This window comes from Nycticebus coucang, chromosome 9 (assembly GCF_027406575.1).
Source record: "Nycticebus coucang isolate mNycCou1 chromosome 9, mNycCou1.pri, whole genome shotgun sequence".
In the NCBI taxonomy this organism is placed as follows: domain Eukaryota; kingdom Metazoa; phylum Chordata; class Mammalia; order Primates; family Lorisidae; genus Nycticebus; species Nycticebus coucang.
Window position 1 is genome coordinate 87,491,866 of NC_069788.1, and position 18,999 is coordinate 87,510,864.

The window sequence follows — 18,999 nt, forward strand, 5'->3', positions numbered from 1 at the left end:
AAGCTAACCAAAGATAAATGTGGGAACTAAAAAACAAAATGAAACATAAAATTCAGGCTAAAAGGCAACTAATTTTCTTTGTACTATTGATTTTTATTATAATTAAAATAGGCAAAAGTGTATTGAAAGAACCAATGTCTTTTTAGGTAAACAATTTATCTTTAAGTGCACTTAAGTGCACTAACAGTTAATACTTCCAGGGCTCAGTCTGTAAGTTTTGTGTATTAATGATTTATCCTTTCATATATCAATTACTACTTGGAACTGCTGATCATTCATTGCCTTGAATGTAGCCAGAATTAATACTACGCAGAGCTCTAAAACATTTTTCTGTGTGGAGGAAAAAAAAAGAAAAAGAGGCATTAATTAGAAAAACTTTATTCCAGAACATACCTAGAGCCACAAAACACACAACTTTAAATTATTATTTTGCTAATTCAGCAGGATACATGAAATGTCAAAAGACCATGTGGGTGATAAAACTCAGAAAGTGTGATACCTAGTCCCATGTCTAGGTGAAGTATGGCAAGTTTAATTCTATTCATCTTAACACTAAAGTCAAGGGCAAATTTTTTGCTTTCCCTTTTAATGAATAGTATCAAAAGTTAAATTTTACTTTTATTAAAAATTTGTCCTACATTACAGCCATAAATTTTTATATAGGGAAGATCTTCAAATTTGGAATTCTAAAAAGGGCCAACTACCTGTTCCTTAAAATAATGGGTTTTCACATAGAAAGAACCAACCATCTCCTCACTCAAAACATGTAAGATCTGCAAGAGCTAGCAGTTTACTCCTATGAGTTAAGCATACTATGTTGAGCATTTAGGGATTTAAGAAAAACAATATCTGATTTGAATTTAGTAAAATAAAAAACAGAATCCTGGCTTGTTGAGGATTATAATTCTAAATTCACTGAAAAACAACAGTGCCACCTGCTGACATCAGAGATAAAGTGCCAAATGCTTTGAAACCCAACAGCTTTGAAAAGTACATTGTCCACATGCACAGAATATGTAACTTATAGTGTCTACAGACACAAAATAAATATTTTAGAGAATGAAACAGCTAAAAGTGAGTAAACTATATTCATGTTTTCCTCCCGAAAGGTCAATTATATGAAAAATACTTGATTATTATGTGATACAAATATACTGCTAATGGCTTAGGTTAACCAGAAACAAATCTTTCCCAATGTAACCAAAGTAAATTCTTTTGCCAGTCTTCACTTACAGTCATATTATAAACTTCTAAAAAAAACAAATTAAGTCACTTAAAAAAAAAAAAAAGTAACAGTCAAAAGAAATCAGCCAACTAAGGGGATTGTGCTGTTTTTTTTTTATTGTGTTTTCAATGGAGAAATACATCATCTGTTTACAAAATAGCTCTTGAAAAATACAAGGAGTACAGATACTATAAAACAAAGCAAACTCCAGTCATGAGACACTACATACATCATGCGAAAGCAACAGTCTGATCTCCAGGTTATGAAAACTAGAATTAAAAACTCACTACACAGAAAGATCCAAGTTTCCAGCTTGGCAAAACTTGGGTGCAGTTACATGAAACGTTTAATAAACTGAATTGTTTTCCCCAAAGCGTAAACAAAATGATAAGACTAAATCTGTGCCTGGTAATTTCAATCTAACTCTGAAGCTACACAAAATACACAGACACCTTGTACACTTCACCTGTTAGTATGACCATCTTTTCTTATAGGTGGTAGGAGGAAGGGCAAGGTGACTGTGCAGAGCACAATGTGGGAAGTAGAAAGATTGTGTACTAGACATCATAAAATCATGGTGAAAAGAAAGCCTCAATTAATGCATAGCCTAAAGGGGGAAATACTACACTCCAACTTCGAAAAATTAATTTAGAAGGATGGGGAAGAGTTTAAGTAATTGCAGTTTTACATGAAAAATGCACATGTGATAGAATGAAGGACAGTGGAGGATTCATAAACACTCTCATCAGAAAAATCTGTTAGCCTTACTTTGTCCAGATTAAGAAAGAGTATAAGTTTACCAACATTTGGTATCCCTCCTACTTTGTAAAGATAGATGTTTTGCTTCTTAATTATGAGAAATTACCTTCTTTCAAGAAAACTTCCTAATCTTTTGATAAAATAAAAAAGGAGTAGAGAACTGATCAGATGTCAAGTGCTTATTAGAAATGATTTTTAAAATGCTTTCATATGTAAAATTTACTGACAAACTTCGGTAAACCATTTAAAAATAAAAATTATTTTTAAAATCCTGGAGAAAATGCCTTTTTGCTCACATGTTTAAAAATGAAAATCAATTTTACTACAGACAGTAGTTCTGTGGAGTGTACAAAATTCTTCTTATTTAGAGATCAAACGGCCATCCAAGATAGATATCATGTTTCACAGGCATTACTTTTAGTCACCCTAAAGTTTCAGCCATGGGACCAAAATTTAAGTTTTCTGTGCCATGTGGTCACAGGGTCATTGGTTTTATAACATGGCTTAAAAAAATACTGGCATTTTGTTTCTTAGGAAATAAGTCCTGCCTTGTGCAGACAGGAAAAAAGAAAAAAGAAGAAAACATAGGAAGGGGAGGTGCATAAAGTTTTTTTTTTGTTTGTTTCGAAGACAATGAAGACAAAAGAATACAGAGCTTCCATAGCTCAAAGAAAAATATTTGCTGGCTGATCGCTGATTTGTATGCACTATAAAATAATTCTATAAATAAAACCAATATATCATTTCTTAATCATGACCCCATCAAAACCAAGTATTTCCTAATTATTCTTTCAATGTCAAATGTACCCTAGAGTTGACATTTCCTTTTTAAAGGTTACAGCTACCTCATAAAGACTGAACTAGATGTTCTCTTATCCTTTCTCTGAAGTATAACAGGACACCACTGCACATGGTATCCAATTTGAAGACTGTAGGAAATTCTTCAGAAAAAAATGAAAATCCATCAAGCTGAAAATCTAAAATTAGTTCTACTTTCTAATAAAAAATACATAAAAGTGCATCATCAGAATAAGTAATTCTTATGCCGGTTTGCAAATTTTCTGAACAATGCAAACGTAAACTCAATCCAGATGTCAATTATGGATACAAACATAGTTTGAGGTGGTTTATTTTTGTTTGTTTTTCTTTTTTATAAAGGCAGTAATTTTTTGAAATTGTTAATGCAACTGTTGCTAACACAATAATAATAGTACTCCTGGCTTCACATACTAACCTGGACTTCCGATCAAGTGCTGATTAGCCCAGTAAGGGAGGTCACCAAAAAAACCCAAATCCATTTTTCAGTCATGTCTAGTCTTGTACCCTCCATTCTCCTTTTTTAGCATTTGAAGACAACAGGTTGAGTTGGCAGATATTGTTTATGGACCCCTGAGGTTGTTTTTACCGATTCAATCTCAGTTTTATTGAATTCTTGATAACAGGAATAGGATTTGCAGGGAGAGCAGGGATATCAGAAAGGTCTGTACTGGATGTTTTCTGAGAATGAAAGCAAAGAACACAACATCGTTCAAAGCACTGTAATTTAATGATGAGATGTATTTTCCATTGCTTTACTTCCTAAGAAATGATGGAACCTTATCATGAGAAGGAAAAAATATTAAGAATTTAAAGAAAACTATTCTCAAATGTTCTCAAAATGGAATACAGATAAATGACTATTACTAATTATTTGTTCTATAATTGTAGAAATTTTCAAGTATGAATATTTTAATATTTTAGTAATACTAAAAACTCCTAAGTAATTTCAAATAATAGCTTTTAAAAACACACTCCACTAAGAATCACCTATCATATAATTAAAGTTAATACTAAACTGTCTTTACTTATTATAACCCTGATAAGCTGTAATATTAACTGGTGTTGGAGCACCCCCATGTGGGAGATGCTTAAAATTCACCTTCTACACAGAAGCAGCAGTAAATTATTTTCTGACATCGTGAATTATAAAATTAAATCTACAAGCTAAACAATAATTTAATCATTCTACATTTTAGGTGGGTTTTTATGATTTAAACTGATTAAATCTGAGACTTCTTTAACATTCAAAAATATAGAGATGGATTTTAAAATGTTTTATTATGGAAAATTTCAAATATACCCAAAAGTAGAGAGCACTGTATAATGAATCCCCATGTATTCATTACCCACTTTCACCAGCTATCAAATCAAAGCCAATCCAATGTCCCTCACCTTCAATCCCTGTATTATTCTGAAGCAAATCCTAGTGATCCTATCATTTCATCTGCAAATATTTCAAGATTTATCCCAAAACAGTAACAACTCTGTTAGATACAGCAACAATACTATCACCTTCCCAGAAATAAATGCCCCTATTACCACCAAATAAAGTGATGTATTTGTTTTAATCAACATAATCATTCTTTTTATAAGTGGGTAATTTTTCTCCCAGTGGCTCTAGGAATCCTTTTGTTAAAAAGAAGATTTTGACCAGTAAACCCACTACTTAGGGAGGCTGAGAGAGGATCCCTTGAGGCCAGGAATTTGAGACCTGCCTGAGCAACATAATAAGACCCTACCTCTGCGAAACAAAAACATAAAAAATTAGGTAGGCATGGTGGCATGTGCCTGAAGTCCCAGCTACATGGGAGGCTGAGGTGGGAGGATCGTTTGAGTTCAGAAGTTCGAGGTTGCAGCAAGCTATAATTGTACCACTGTACACTAGCCTGGCTGGCAAAATAAGACCCTGTATCACAAGGCCCTATTCACTCATAAAAATAACTATAAAAGGCAAATATTCATGGATACTCATTACTATAGGGATGAATCCACTAATATAAAACTATGAAAATATTAATAATTAGTTCCTTGGAGAGTAAGGTGGCAAACCGTAACATATGCAATCACAATCACAGGACAGTTTGACTTGATCAACAAGATTGTCCATGTATCAGTATTAAGCATAATACTGAGTTGAGTTGTAACATTATTTTACCACTTCCCCCAGGTTTTATTAGATAAAGATTATGGAAATAAAAGATATTCCAGAAACTAAACATTTATAGATCTTTAAAGACTAAAAGTTAACATCCAGCAAAAGCACATATTTAATTGATCACAGTAAAATATTTGTGGCACGATATCATTGTATTATCCTATCAGTACAGCACCATTACTAGGCAGCAGTTTTTATCTTAGTTATTTTGTAGCGGTTAACTAGTTTACTTAAATAAAATATTCACTTTGTGTTTGACCCAGATTTTGAGGTTTATTTAATTAAAAGAATTTAAGGAAAAATAACAATTATTTCACAAACAAAATGAAGGTGCACAAATCAATGAAAAAAGATTTCAGGTACCTACTGCATACTGTAAGGGACTATCACAAGTAGAAATGCTAGAACAAGTTAAAAAATAATTCTGAAGTACTTTGAGTTATACTAAATAACTAAAAACTAGTAGTAAAAACTGAAGCAGAAACACATTTTTAAAATAAAGATACTAACCTTACCAAAAAAATCCACATAGAATAGTTTTTGGTGATTCTCTAGTTTAAATTTCACTCTGTGACCTATAAATAATACTTCTATATAAATCCTGTGTACATGAGTTAAGTGAAGATTTAATTGATTTGCAATAATGTAAGTAATATATAAGGGAATGAGTTAGAAACTTGACAGCATAAAAGAATGGTTCCATTAAATCCAGTGTCCTGCCTTAAAATCACAATAAACGTATTTATAGGAAGTAATTGCTTTCACAAAGATAATTTTAATAGTCTTCTATGAATTCTCCTTTTAATTAAACATACCACACTAATCTTAAAAAAATTTACAAAACTCTCCTTGCTTTTTACACTTAGTACCTGAGAGGCCAACAGAGAAGCCGCTGTCTGAATAGTTTCTGATTGAGTTGTACTTGTCTCTGTATCAAGTTGTTCCTGTGAGACAAAGAGGATGGGGAAGGGGGGAAAAGAGACTTAAAAAAAGAATAAAAGAACATAACTGGGTTTGGTGGCTAATAAAAAAAAAGAAACAAACTGGAAGATGGAAGGATCAAGAGAAAGATGTGACTACATTACAAAATCATCTGTTAAGCCTCATTATAAGGTCATGCCACCATTTCAGACATTCTTAAATTTCTATTTGCCTACTTAAAGCTTCTAAGTCATAGGCAAAATACCCCATGACTTTCCAACTAGCTCCAACTTGGACATTAAGCAAACAATAATTAAAGATACATATAGGCACATTATAAAATGTTGCCCAGACAATAATTACCAGAAGGGAAACCCAAGGAAAACCCTTAGCTATGTGGAAAAAAAAACTAAAACCCATTCAACATTGTTAAATAAAATTACTCAGAAGCACAAAAATTGCCTCATGCCTTTAATTAAAAGTAGAAACTATGTCTCTAAAAGATTTCTCCCTTCTTAGGTTGTCATATCATTGCTTCGAAGTTTTTTAAGGCAGTGCACAAAAGAATATATGATATACACAAATGAAAATAACTTCAATTTCTATAAAAGAATATATAGAAAAATAAAACAATGAAATATCGGTTTTCTCTTATACAATTAAAAAGGGCAAACAAGGTGTTAAGAGTAAAAATAAAGAAGTGCAGCCTTTCTTTTTTTTTTTTTTTTTGGCCGGGGCTGGGTTTGAACCCGCCACCTCCGGCATATGGGACCGGCGCCCTACCCGCTGAGCCACAGGCGCCGCCCAGAAGTGCAGCCTTTCTAGAGGATCACACGGTCATGTTAATCAAGTTTTAAAATTAAGCAAACTATTCTCCTTTCATTAATTTATCTGAATCATCAATAATGGCAGGTATTTAACTACAGTCAATATTACAATAAAAAAGCACAAGTTTCCTTTTTAAATATAAACAGTTGCTAACCATACGGAACTGGTTGTATAATATAACAGCCTTAAGATAGCATTGTCTGAAGCCATTAATAGTAATTTTGTAGATTACTATTACCAAGACAAACTTTTCTTGGTTTACAAAGGGATAAAGGCATTGGTATGTATGTACCTATAAGGGCACACACAAAATCTAGAAAGACTCAGAAAGAATACTTGGGACTCTGGATAATGTGGGAAAGGGGGGAAGAGTATCTAATTTTTCTACAACAAAGGGGAACAAAGTTAAAAGCGTTCAGTATCTTTAAATTAAAAAAAAAAATTAATCTTCTAATTTCTGGGGGGGGAAAAAATCTGTTTAGCCCATCTATCTCGTTCAAGCCCCATGCGCCCCAGCCAAAACTTCATGCCAAAAACAGCTTCTCTAATTAAAACATATTCTTAACCCAATAGGGAGATGGCCTTCTCATGCTGGATTGCCAAAAATCGTATGATCCTTCAAGGACCACTTCAAATGCTGCTTATTTTTTTCGATAAAGATTTCTATAATTTCTGAAGTCAGAGATAACATTTGTTCTCTCTTGCTTATCAGCTTCCCAGTCCTCGATTGCTTTGATTTGCTTTGATAATGCAATTAATTACATCTTATCTTTTCTACTTAATTGTAATCCCTTTTAAAGGTATGGAATATGTCTCATTCATCACTATGTTCCCTTGAGAGTTCAGCATGACATATTAGCATTAAAAAGGAAGAAACACTTCCCTAAAAAGCAATACTGAGAAGTATCTAAAACCTATAGCACAAAAATACAATATTCTAGATACATTTCTATAACATCTTCTGTACTCTTAATTGTGTATGTATTCTAAAGGCTAAATTAGTATACCTTTGTTTCTGTTTTATCATGTCCACTCAAAGCAAGACAGTTAGCATCTTCGCTTGTTTCATCCTGTTTTTAAAAAAAAAAGCTTTATTCTCTAAAATGAAAAATTTAGATTATTTGCCAATCAATGCTTTAATTTATAAATGTTTTAAAACTATGAAATAATTAAACCTGTAAGATCAAGTATAATCTTAAAATAACTAGTTCCTTTTCAAAAATGTTTTTCAGATTCATAAATTTAATATGGCTTCACAGTAGCTACTAAAATTTAAAAGAACATTAGGAAAACTGTTACTGTAGATCACAATCATCTAAAGTACATTCCCCAAACCACTAAGTTCATAAATATTTTTTGTAAGAAGGGAAGAAAAAGAGCTCCCTAATCAAACAAATTTAGGAACTTAGCATACAATCACTCCCATTTTGGGAAACTCCATATAAATATTAGCACTTAAGAATATCTCAGAAATACTATAAATATTACCACTTTAACATTCCCAAACTTAACCACAGAATCTCCCTTCTTAGAAGACCTATTACCACCCAGAATAATACAAGATTTGAGAAACGCCTGCCTTGGGCCTCTTGCCAGAACTAAAGTTCAATTTTACATGTAGCTTTAAAAAAACAAAAACAGAAACCACAGGCTAACTTATGGATTAGACAGACTTAATACAGTATCATCCAATTCCAGTAAGAAACTTACTTATGTCCTGCAAACATACACACTTACAAAGCCAGTAATAAAAGTCATAATTGGGCAGATGGGAATACTGACTAGATACATAACACTATGGAATTATTGTTAATGTTCGTGTAATAAATATACTGTGGTCATGTTTCTTAGAAAGGCTTATTTTTAGATACACACTGAAATATTTATAATTGAAATGATATGCCTGGGATTTGCTTCAAAACAATGGGGGAGTAAGTAGGTATGCAGACGAAAAGGCCGGTCATCAATTGTTAAATATTGAAGCTACGTGATGCAAACATGATAGTTCATTGTACTTTTGTGCTAGTGTGAAATTTTCCATACAAAAATGTTTTTAAAATGCATACAGCTTACTTTAGTTATATAATTGAGAAAATAAGCAAGCTTTTTACTATTTTTATTAAACTTTACCATTATATGTATTTAAAAAGCCTTAGGATATGGTGAACATTAAGCAGAACTAATTACATCACAATATTTAAAACTCTTGTCAGTTTTTTGCATACATGTTCTTGGGTTACAGAGTGGGAAAAGTATTTCTTTCTAGTTTGCAAAAATTTCTAATATCAAGTATTCAGTAGAGAATAAAAGGCCCAGTTTAAAAGGGCTTCAAAATTAGGATATTTATACTCTAATAAAATTCCTCAATTTTAATACTAGGAGATTTAAGGTCCTGACTCTTACCGTAATTAGATTTAGAACTAGAAAAGCCACTAAACAGCACGTCATGTGCCGAGAAATGAAGATTAGCCTATGAAATAACCTAAGATTTCTTCCCTACCATATAATTCTGTTTCTGTTAATCAACTCCATAGAAACGAACATACGCAAAATCTAGCCTGAGAAACTTAACGAAAAAATTGCAGGAAAAAAGGGGACAGAGAGAAGCTATATTTTAAAGGATACTTAAGGAATATCAAACAATTGCAATGTAGTAATCATATTTCAGCTCCAGATTTGAACAGACTTTTTTTTTTTGTAGAGACAGAGTCTGACTTTATAGCCCTCAGTAGAGTGCCATGGCATCACACAGCTCACAGCAACCTCCAACTCCTGGGCGATTCTCTTGCCTCAGCCTCCCGAGTAGCTGGGACTACAGGCACCCGCCACAACACCCGGCTATTTTTAGGTTGCAGTTCAGCAGGGGCCGGGTTTGAACCCGCCACCCTTGGTATATGGGGCCGGCGCCCTACCAACTGAGCCACAGGCGCCGCCCTGAACAGACTTTCAGGGACATTTGAGAACAGACTAGATATTTGATAATATTAATGAATTTATTTTTTTAAGTGAGCTAATTTTGTTTATGCTTCCTTTTTTAGATAATTTTTAAAATTCTAATGAAATGTTATGGGCAGATTTTGCTTCTAAACACTCCAAGGGCCAGGGGAAAAAAAAAACAAATCAAAGATAGGGGTACACAGACTGCCAGAGAGTTCATTATAACTGAAGCTGCAACTCTCTTTACTTTTATATGTATTTTTAAATTTCCATTCTAAGTTTTAAAATTCTATATTCTTATTGCTTCTCCAAATCAGATGAGAAATGTGTCATTCTACCAAGGTAAATGCAAATAAAATTGCAAACACTGTGACTAAATTTATTTAGTCAGAGATCTCAGTGTGCCATTTATAACATTAAGAAAACCAAATGTTAAACATCTAGAATTATGCTTACATATACTTTACCAAGGTAAAAGGAAATTTAAATTCTAAAATGCTCTGACAACGTGAAACAAATATCAGTAGGCAGAATGTATAATTTATACCAAAACTAGTACATTCTTAAGTTGCTGCATAACACAATCATGTGGCAGCAGGACTTTAAATAAGATTCCCAAGCCTAATTCCCAGAAGATCTCTGATTCCATATATTAAGGAGGCCCTAAAATCTGTATTTAAAAAAACAACAAAAAACCCTGCAAAAGTAATTGTGATGTACAACCAAGGATGCAAATCATTGCTTTTAAAGAGGTGATTGCACAGACACAGATGGGTTTTCAGAACACATCTTGTAAGGTAACAGATATATTGGGGCCCCTCCACATCTGCTGTTTCTGCATCTGTGAATTCAACCATCTACTATTAAAAATACTCAGAAAAGAAACAAAAATCATATAATAAAAAAAACAAAAAAAATGTACAGTATTAACAATTATTTAGACAGCATTTACATTATATTAAATATTATATAGGTAATGATTTATAGTACCATAATATATTCATTTTTTCATTCTTATTTAGCAAAAGAATGACAAAATTCATCAATTATTCATTTTCAGTTAACAATTGCTATTTCCAAAAAACAAAAATCTAAATCAAAAGCCTTCAGAATAAGCTAAGTAACGGAATACTTACAAGTTAAAGATAGATAATGTTTCACCATTGCCAATCAAAACATAATGGACTTCATAAGAACTCTAGATTTATTTTTCCATGCTAAAGAAACTTTGGTGTAGTAAGTAAATTCCTAAATAATAAATTCTCAAGTGGAAATTGCAATGAAAAGGGTGCTTTTGGACTACCATCTCTGGCATATAAGGAATGCTTCACTAATATGAACAACATGAGAATAACTTCAGTAAACAATGAAATTGTGTAATAAGACTAATTCTACTTTTAAGACTCTGGCCAGTGTACACTTTTAGTGGTTTTCCGAAAACTATTTTAGACTGCGACAAAGTAAACCAGCTACTACAAAAGCGCATGTATTACTAGCAAATTTCCTGAAGGGTGGGAAGATGCAATCATTCAAGGTCCCTGTGGCCCAGTGAGTAGGGCGCCGGCCCCATGAACCGAGGGTGATGGGTTCAAACCCAGCCCCAGTCAAACTGCAACAAAAAATAGCCAGGCGTTGTGGCGGGCACCTGTAGTCCCAGCTACTCGGGAGGCTGAGGCAAGAGAATCGCCCAAGCCCAAAAGCTGGAGGTTGCTGTGAGCTGTGTGACAGCGCAGCACTCCACTATGGGCAATAAAGTGAGACTGTCTCTAAAACAAAAGGTCCCAAAATAAATAAATTTTACTTTGCAACCTTGTTTAGTCATTAAGAATTCCTTGAGATCCTCTAGTATTCAATAATTCTGTAATACCATATATAGTAAGAAACTCCAAAATTCCATCTGGATAATAGAAGCAAAAAACTGTCCAAAAGGGCCATCAAAAATAGCAGTACAAATAAAAAATACAATCCACAGAGAATAATAGATTAAGATGACAAAATTCTACACTAAACTGTGTTACAGACATACACATGCTAACTATGCACATGCTTAAAACATTAAAATTAGGCACAACTTCATGGAAGAGGTACCTACTGACAAGAAAGAGAAAGGTGAAGAGAAACTATGGCACTAAATGCTACAAACACACCTAAAAATTTTCTAAAAGCTTTGCCCTCTAACATTTTTCCATTTTGGCTCACAGTTTTCTTCCACTGGATTTGAAAATAAATACACAAGCTGGTGTGACCATGACTAACTAATATATTTTATACATATATATACCTCTTCTGTTTTGGTTTTCTTGGGACTCTCTTCTTTATGAGGTGAAGAGGTCCTCTTGACTCCCACTATAGGATTAGGTACTTTTGTTGCTGCATTTCCTGAAGGTCTAGGTGGTGGTGGATTTACCAGACGTGTTGAACAAACAACTCTGGAGACCGTAGGCTTTGGTGGTGGAGAAATGGCTGGTTGTGTGGCAGTTTGAGGAATGCTTTCACTCGATGTACCTAAGTAGCACATATATTCAAATTAAAAGTTATAACAAGATCAAATTATAAGCTTTTATTCCTCTGAATTTGATTTTTCATGAATAATAAAATGGCATTTAAAAACTGAACTACATAATTGCTAAGTCATGGAAGAAGCCCAAGTGCCCATCAACCCACGAAAGGATTAATAAATTGTGGTATATGTACACTATGGAATATTATACAGCCTTAAAGAAAAATGGAGACTTTACCTCTTTCATGTTTACATGGATGGAGCTAGAACATATCCTTCTTAGCAAAGTATCTCAAGAATGTAAGAAAAAGTATCCAATGTACTCAGCCCTACTATGAAACCAATTTATAGCTTTCACATGAAAGCTATAAACCAATTATAGCCCAAGAATATGGGAAAAGGAGAGAGGGAGGGGAGGGAAGACGGGAGGATGGGTAGGAGGAGGGTAATTGCTGGGACCACACCTATGGTGTATCTTACAAAGATACACGTGAAATTTACTAAATGTAGAATATAAATGTCTTAACACAATAACTAAGAAAATGCTGTGAAGACTATGTTAACCAGTTTGATGAAAATATTTCAAATTATATATAAAACCAGCACATTGTACCCCATGATTGCATTAACGTACACAGCTATGATTTAATAAAAAAAAAAAAAAAGACTGAATTAAAGCTAATTCCAAACTAATTTTTCAAAATGAAAGCTAAACCAAATATAGCATGAGAATTATCAAACCTGTCAAACCAATCTCCTTACCCCCTGAGCTTTCACTGGAATTTACTTGTGGCACAGAAACTTCATTAGTCTGTGTATTGGTCACAGATGCTGCTGTTACAGCTGGAGCAGGACTGTTTCTGCTAAAAAAAAAAATTAAAATTAAAATTAAAAAGCAAATAAAAAATAAGCGAAACTAAAATTCAAAAATAGTTAATACACACAGAAAGGGCTAGAGCGGTGACTCATGCCTGTAATCCTAGCACTTTGGGAGGCTGAGCCGGATGAATTGCTTGAGTTCCTAAGTGAGAGACCAGTCTGAGTAGAAGTGAGACCCCTCCCCCCCAATGTCTACTAAAAACAGAAAACCTAGCTGGGCATTGTGGCGGGTGCCTACAGTCTCAGCTACTTGGGAGGCTGAGGCAAGAGGACCACTTGAGCTCTGACTCAAGAGTTTGAGGTTGCAGTAAGCAAGCTATGATGTTATATGGCATTCTACCATATAGAATGGTAGAATTCTATTTTTGCCCTGCTACAGGGCAAATGAGACTCTGTCTCAAAAAAAAAAAAAAACACACATGGAAAGGTTATTTCATAAACGACTCATTAGTTTTACATCCCATATACTTTAATAATGAATTTTATGTGATAAAATATACCGAAATGCAAAAGCACACAAAAATTTTAAATGACCACTTTTTTTTTTTTTGGAGACAAGAGTCCCATTATGGTGCCCTTGGTAGAGTGCTATGCCATCACAGTTCACAGCAATCTCCAACTCTTAGGCTTAAGTGATTCTCTTGCCTCAGCCTCCCAACTAGCTGGGACTACAGGCAACTGCCACAATGTCTGGCAATTTTTGTTGCAGTCGTTGTTGTTTATCTGGCCCAGGCCAGGTTTGAACTGGCCAGCCTTGGTGTATGTGGCTGGAGCTGTAACCACCGTGCAACGGGCACCGAGCCTAAACCACCCACTTTTCAATACAACTTTCTATGATGATAGAAATGTCACATTTGGTTACTGGCTAAAACACTGGCCAGAATAGTTCTAAAAGGTCTGTTCTTAACCAATCTGGGATATAACAAAAATCCTTTTAAAAATCAGAAATAAGGGCTTGGCACCTGTAGCACAGTGGTTACAGTGTCAGCCACATACACAGAGGCTGGAGGGTTGGAACCCAGCCTGTGCCAGCTAAGCAACAATGACAACTGCAACAGAAAAATAGCCCAGCTACGTGGGAGCCTGAGCCAAGAAAATCACTTAAGCCCAAGAGTTGGAGGGTGCTGTGAGCTGTGACAACAGAGCCTTACCAAGGGCAACACAGTGAGACTGTCTCAAAAAAAAAAAGTTAAAAATAAGAAAATACTATGAAAATGGGAAATAAATTTTTATACACAAAGTCTAAAGGTTGGCCAGGCAAGGTGGCTCATGGCTGTAATCCTAGCACTTTGGTAGGCTGAAGTGGGTAGATCGCTTGAGCTCACACGTTCGAAACCAGTCTGAGCTAGACCGAGACCCCATCTCTAAAAGCTAGCCAGGCTTTGTGGCAGGCACCTATAGTTCCAGCTACTTGGGAAGCTGAGACAAGAGGATCACTTGAGCCCAAGAGTAAGGGTACTGTGAACAATGACACCACAGCACTCTACTAGGAGCAAGAAAGTGAGACTTCTGTCTCAAAAAAAAAAAAAAAAAAGTAAGATGCAGTGACTCATGCCTATAATCCTAGCACTCTGGGAGGCGGAGGCATGTGGACTACCTGAGCTCACAGGTTCAAGACCAGCTTAAGCAGGAGTGAGACCACCATCTCTATGAAACAGCTGGACATGTGGACCAGATCAAGAACAAAAAGTCTTAAGTTATATTTTAGTATTTTACTTTAAAAATAAGTTATTTTAAACTGTACTTGCCCCAAAAATCTATACCTCATTTCCACTGATTTTATGTGTCAATTTCAGTAAAGAATCTTTTTTCTTACTTCATGATCAAAGCCATTAGCTGATAATTATCCCAAATTTTCAATAGAAATATAAACAGACACACCTCTTCTTTAAAAGAATTATTCTTCTCATCATATATCAAAGCCTAATCTATGTTCTAAATCCTACTACCTCAAATGATCACTTTTCTATCTCTTTCAACTTTCTGTTTTAAATAAATCCTATTAGTAATTTTATTGTTTTATTATTACAATTAAGAATTTTATTATCGGCTCAGTGCCTGTAGTACAGTGGTTATGGCACCAGCCACATACACCAAAGCTGGCGGGTTCAAATCCGGCCAAGGCCAGCTAAAAGCAACAATGACAACTGCAACAAAAAGGGTCGGGCGTTGTGGTAGGTGCCTATAGTCCTAGCTACGTGAGAGGATGAGGCAGGAGAGTCGCTTAAGCTCAGGAATTGGAGGTCACTATGAGCGACAGTCTACCAAGGGTGACACAGTGACTCTTGTCTCAAAAAAAAAAAAAAAAAAAAGAATTTTATTATCTAAATTACATCTCTTACGAAAGTTGAAATGTTCCAACAAAGTGTAAGCACTCCACTTGAGTAAGAATTTTTGTTTTAAATAAATCCTATATATTAGCATTTAAATAAGCTCAAGTTTTTATTATCTTCAGAAAAATAAAATATAAAAACTTGTTGCTGCTGCCCTCCTGGGAATGGGGGCCACCAGGTTGCCTAAGGATGGGTGAACCAGCCCAGGTCAGAAATGGAGGTCAAAACTCCCGTGCTGATCAGTAGTGGGATCACACCTATGAACAGCCACTGTACTCCAGCCTAGGCAACATAGCAAGACCTGGTCTCAAAAAACAAAACAAAACAAAAACAAAAACAAACAAAAAAACAACTTACTTCCCCCTCGGCTGGCAGCCCAAATTCTGAAACTGGTGAATTATCAGGCAACTGAACTGGTTGTCTACCTTGAACCATACCAAGGTAGGCAACACTTGAGGAACTTTGATTTTTGGTAGCTAAGCAATTTTCATCATGTGGACCAATTTACTGAAGCTATGAAGCTCACTGGTACATAAATGCAAATGCAATCAATAGAGCAAGTAATAACACCAGGGACGATATCAAGATGGGAAAAAGGGGTAAAGAGTAGAGAACCCTGAAAAGCACAAATGATTAACCATTTAAAAAAAAAACAGTTGGCCGAGAACAATCACATGCAGGAAAAAAACAGAAACAGCTAGCAAAGTGCCTTGTACCATAATACATACTCAATATTTGCTTAGCAAATATATAACCATATACTTAAAATCCAGTAATTTTCTTTATAGAAGTTATTTACTATTATTTCAAAAAACCAAATTTTAAGACTAAGTTTGTGAATTACTTAGTAGAATTCTTATACATATTTTATATACACACACACAGAGTCAAAGTACACAAAGGATTTGACAAATACCCAAATTATTCTTTATTTTTCTGAGACACTATGTCTCACTATGTTGCCCTCAGTAGAGTGCTGTAGCATCACAGCTCACAGCAACCTCAAATTCCAGAGCTTAAGCAACTCTCCTGCCTCAGCCTCTCAAGTAGCTGGGACTACAGGCGCCAGCCACAACGCCTGGCTATTTTTTTGTTGCACCTGTTTAGCTGGCCTGGGCTGGGTTCGAACCTGCCATCCTCAGTGTATGTGGCTGGTGCCGTAACCACTGTGCTCCGAGCGCCAAGCCTCAAATTCTTAATGTCTGCTTCTTCACTTAAAAAAAAAAAAAAAAATGAAAAATAGGGCGGCACCTGTGGCTCAGTGAGTAGGGCGCCGGCCCCATATGCCGAGGGTGATGGGTTCAAACCCAGCTCCGGCCAAACTGCAACAAAAAAATAGCCGGGCACTGTGGTGGGCACCTGTAGTCCCAGCTGCTCGGGAGGCTGAGGCAAGAGAATCACGTAAGCCCAAGAGTTAGAGGTCGCTGTGAGCTGTGTGACGCCACGGCACTCTACCCGAGGGCGGTACAGTGAGACTCTGTCTCTACAAAAAAAAAATGAAAAATAAATATATGTAAGTTAATGCTTTATAAATTGTAAACTATTTTAAAACTATAGGACTTATATACAGGACATGCTCAGGGCTGAAGTCTTCAGATTTATGCGTCACTGGCCTAAAAACACCTGATATACGAAGTCGAAAATGAAGAAAACTGAACTCATTCATGACACTTCAGCATTTTCTATTTCACACTCATTCAAGGGAATCAATTCCAACCTGCACCCTCATCCCTAGAGGTTTATACGTTAACTCATGATCTAACTTTTAACTTATTTTTAAAAACTCAAATATACATTAATAAAACTTCTCAAGTTGATTAACAAACTGATTAGCACAACCATCAATGTCTAAAACACTAACAACATCCCAGAAGACTACTGTATACAATTCCCTTTGAAAATATGGTAGCCAATGTACTCAGCCCTACTATGAAACTAATTTATGGCTTTCACATGAAAGCTATAACCCAGTTATAACCTAAGAATAGGGGGAAGGGGGAAACGGAGGGGACGAAGGGGGGAGGTGGCCAGAGGGAGGGTGATTGGTGGGATTACACCTGCGGTGTATCTTACTAGGGTATATGTGAAACTTAGTAAATGTAGAATGTAAATGTCTTAAACATTAACTAAGAAAATGCCAGGAAGGCTATGTTAACCAGTGTGATGAAAATGTGTCAAACAGTCTATAAAACCAGTGTATGGTGTCCCATGATTGCATTAATGTTAACAGCTATGATTTAATACTAAAAAAATAAATAAATAAAAAATAAAATCTTAAAAAAAAAAAGAAAATATGGTAGCATATTCATTAAAAAAAAATCCTGGACACACACTATAAAGATTTCTAGAAATTAAATATAAATATGGCTTTATTGGGTTCTAATTTTTACTGCCATAGACACGTATTTCTTTCATAATAAAAACTATTAACTGAGTTATGCCAGGCACAATGGCACGTGCATACCTATAGAACCGAGCAACTCAAGAGGCTAGGAGGAACGACTGAGCGTAAGAGTTCGCGGCCAGCCTGGGCAACATTATGATACTGTCATAAAAATAGATAAATAGATAGACAGATAAAAAGAGACGGATAAGTGCCTGTTAAATTCTAATGAGATACTCAATTCCTGTAAAACAAATCTCCCCAACTAAAACAAACCCCCAATACAGTTCTTTATTGTCTTTAGAAGATACTTAGTATTAGGTTATTAAGTATAGAATGCCTGATTTCCGTAAGTACTAAGTTTGACAGTTGATATCTGAAATTTCACTTTTTTATTGCCAAGGTACATCATCTTTTCATCAATACATTTTGGCTTCCACTATTTTTTTTACAGCAATTTAGATAAGTCAAAAACTCAACTCAGGAAAGAAGGAGGGAGGGGTGGGTAAAGGAAGAGCTGAGAGAGGGAAGGAGGGAGGGGGCGGGGCCTCGGTGTGTGCCACATCTTTTGGGGGCAAGACACAATTGCAAGAGGGACTCTGCCTAACAAATGTGATCAGTGTAACCTGGTTTATTGTACCCTCAATGAATCCCCAACAATAAAAAAAAAAAAAAGATTCAACTCATGACTCATGTAATTTTTTGGGTATAAGTTCCATTTGGAATCAAAGCAGTGCAAATAGCTAGAAATAGCAATGAAGTGTTTGAGAAGACGTGGCCAATGAAATGCTTTGAGAAGTCTCATTCTGGTGATTTTTAAACTTGAAAATGAGTCATATGGGCAACCCGAGACCAAAGTGGATGATGATAAGCTGAAAGCTGTAGTGGAAGCAAATCAATGAGTTAGTAGCAAGGTTTGAAGTTACCACTACAACAATATTGGACCATTTGAAACAAATCAGCAAGGTAAATAAACTGGACAGATGGATTCCACATGACTTAAAGGAGCACCAGAAGAGACATTGTCCCAAGGCTTCCCTTTCTTAACTGTCACGACATAAAAGCAAAACATTTCTAGACCATATTGTTACATGAGATGAAAAATGGATTTTTGGAAATTGCAAGCATTTGGTACAATGGTAGAATAAAGATCAAGTGCCATCTAGGCATGGTGGCTCACCCCTGTAATCCAAACACTCTGGGAGGCTAAGGAGGGTAGATCTCTTGAGCTCAGGAGTTTGAACCACCTCGAGCAAGAGT

At 35.2% G+C, this 18,999-nt stretch overlaps 1 protein-coding gene across 8 annotated transcripts in view; it reads right to left on the minus strand.

The window, feature by feature from the left end:
* Positions 1 to 1,321: 1,321 nt before the first annotated feature.
* The window catches only part of PAPOLA (poly(A) polymerase alpha), a 76,307-nt gene continuing 58,629 nt past the window's right edge, over positions 1,322 to 18,999 (minus strand). For 3 of the 8 annotated variants that reach the window (XM_053601062.1, XM_053601059.1, XM_053601057.1), the window contains 5 exons: positions 12,907 to 13,007; positions 11,926 to 12,149; positions 7,715 to 7,777; positions 5,828 to 5,902; positions 1,322 to 3,481 (listed from right to left, as the gene is read on the minus strand). In XM_053601062.1, coding sequence (XP_053457037.1) covers positions 3,386 to 3,481; positions 5,828 to 5,902; positions 7,715 to 7,777; positions 11,926 to 12,149; positions 12,907 to 13,007 — 559 coding nt within the window. In that variant the 3' untranslated portion in view covers positions 1,322 to 3,385. The remainder of the gene's footprint in view (positions 3,482 to 5,827; positions 5,903 to 7,714; positions 7,778 to 11,925; positions 12,150 to 12,906; positions 13,008 to 18,999) is intronic. The other 5 variants (XM_053601060.1, XM_053601058.1, XM_053601063.1 and 2 more) reach the window with 3 other exon arrangements.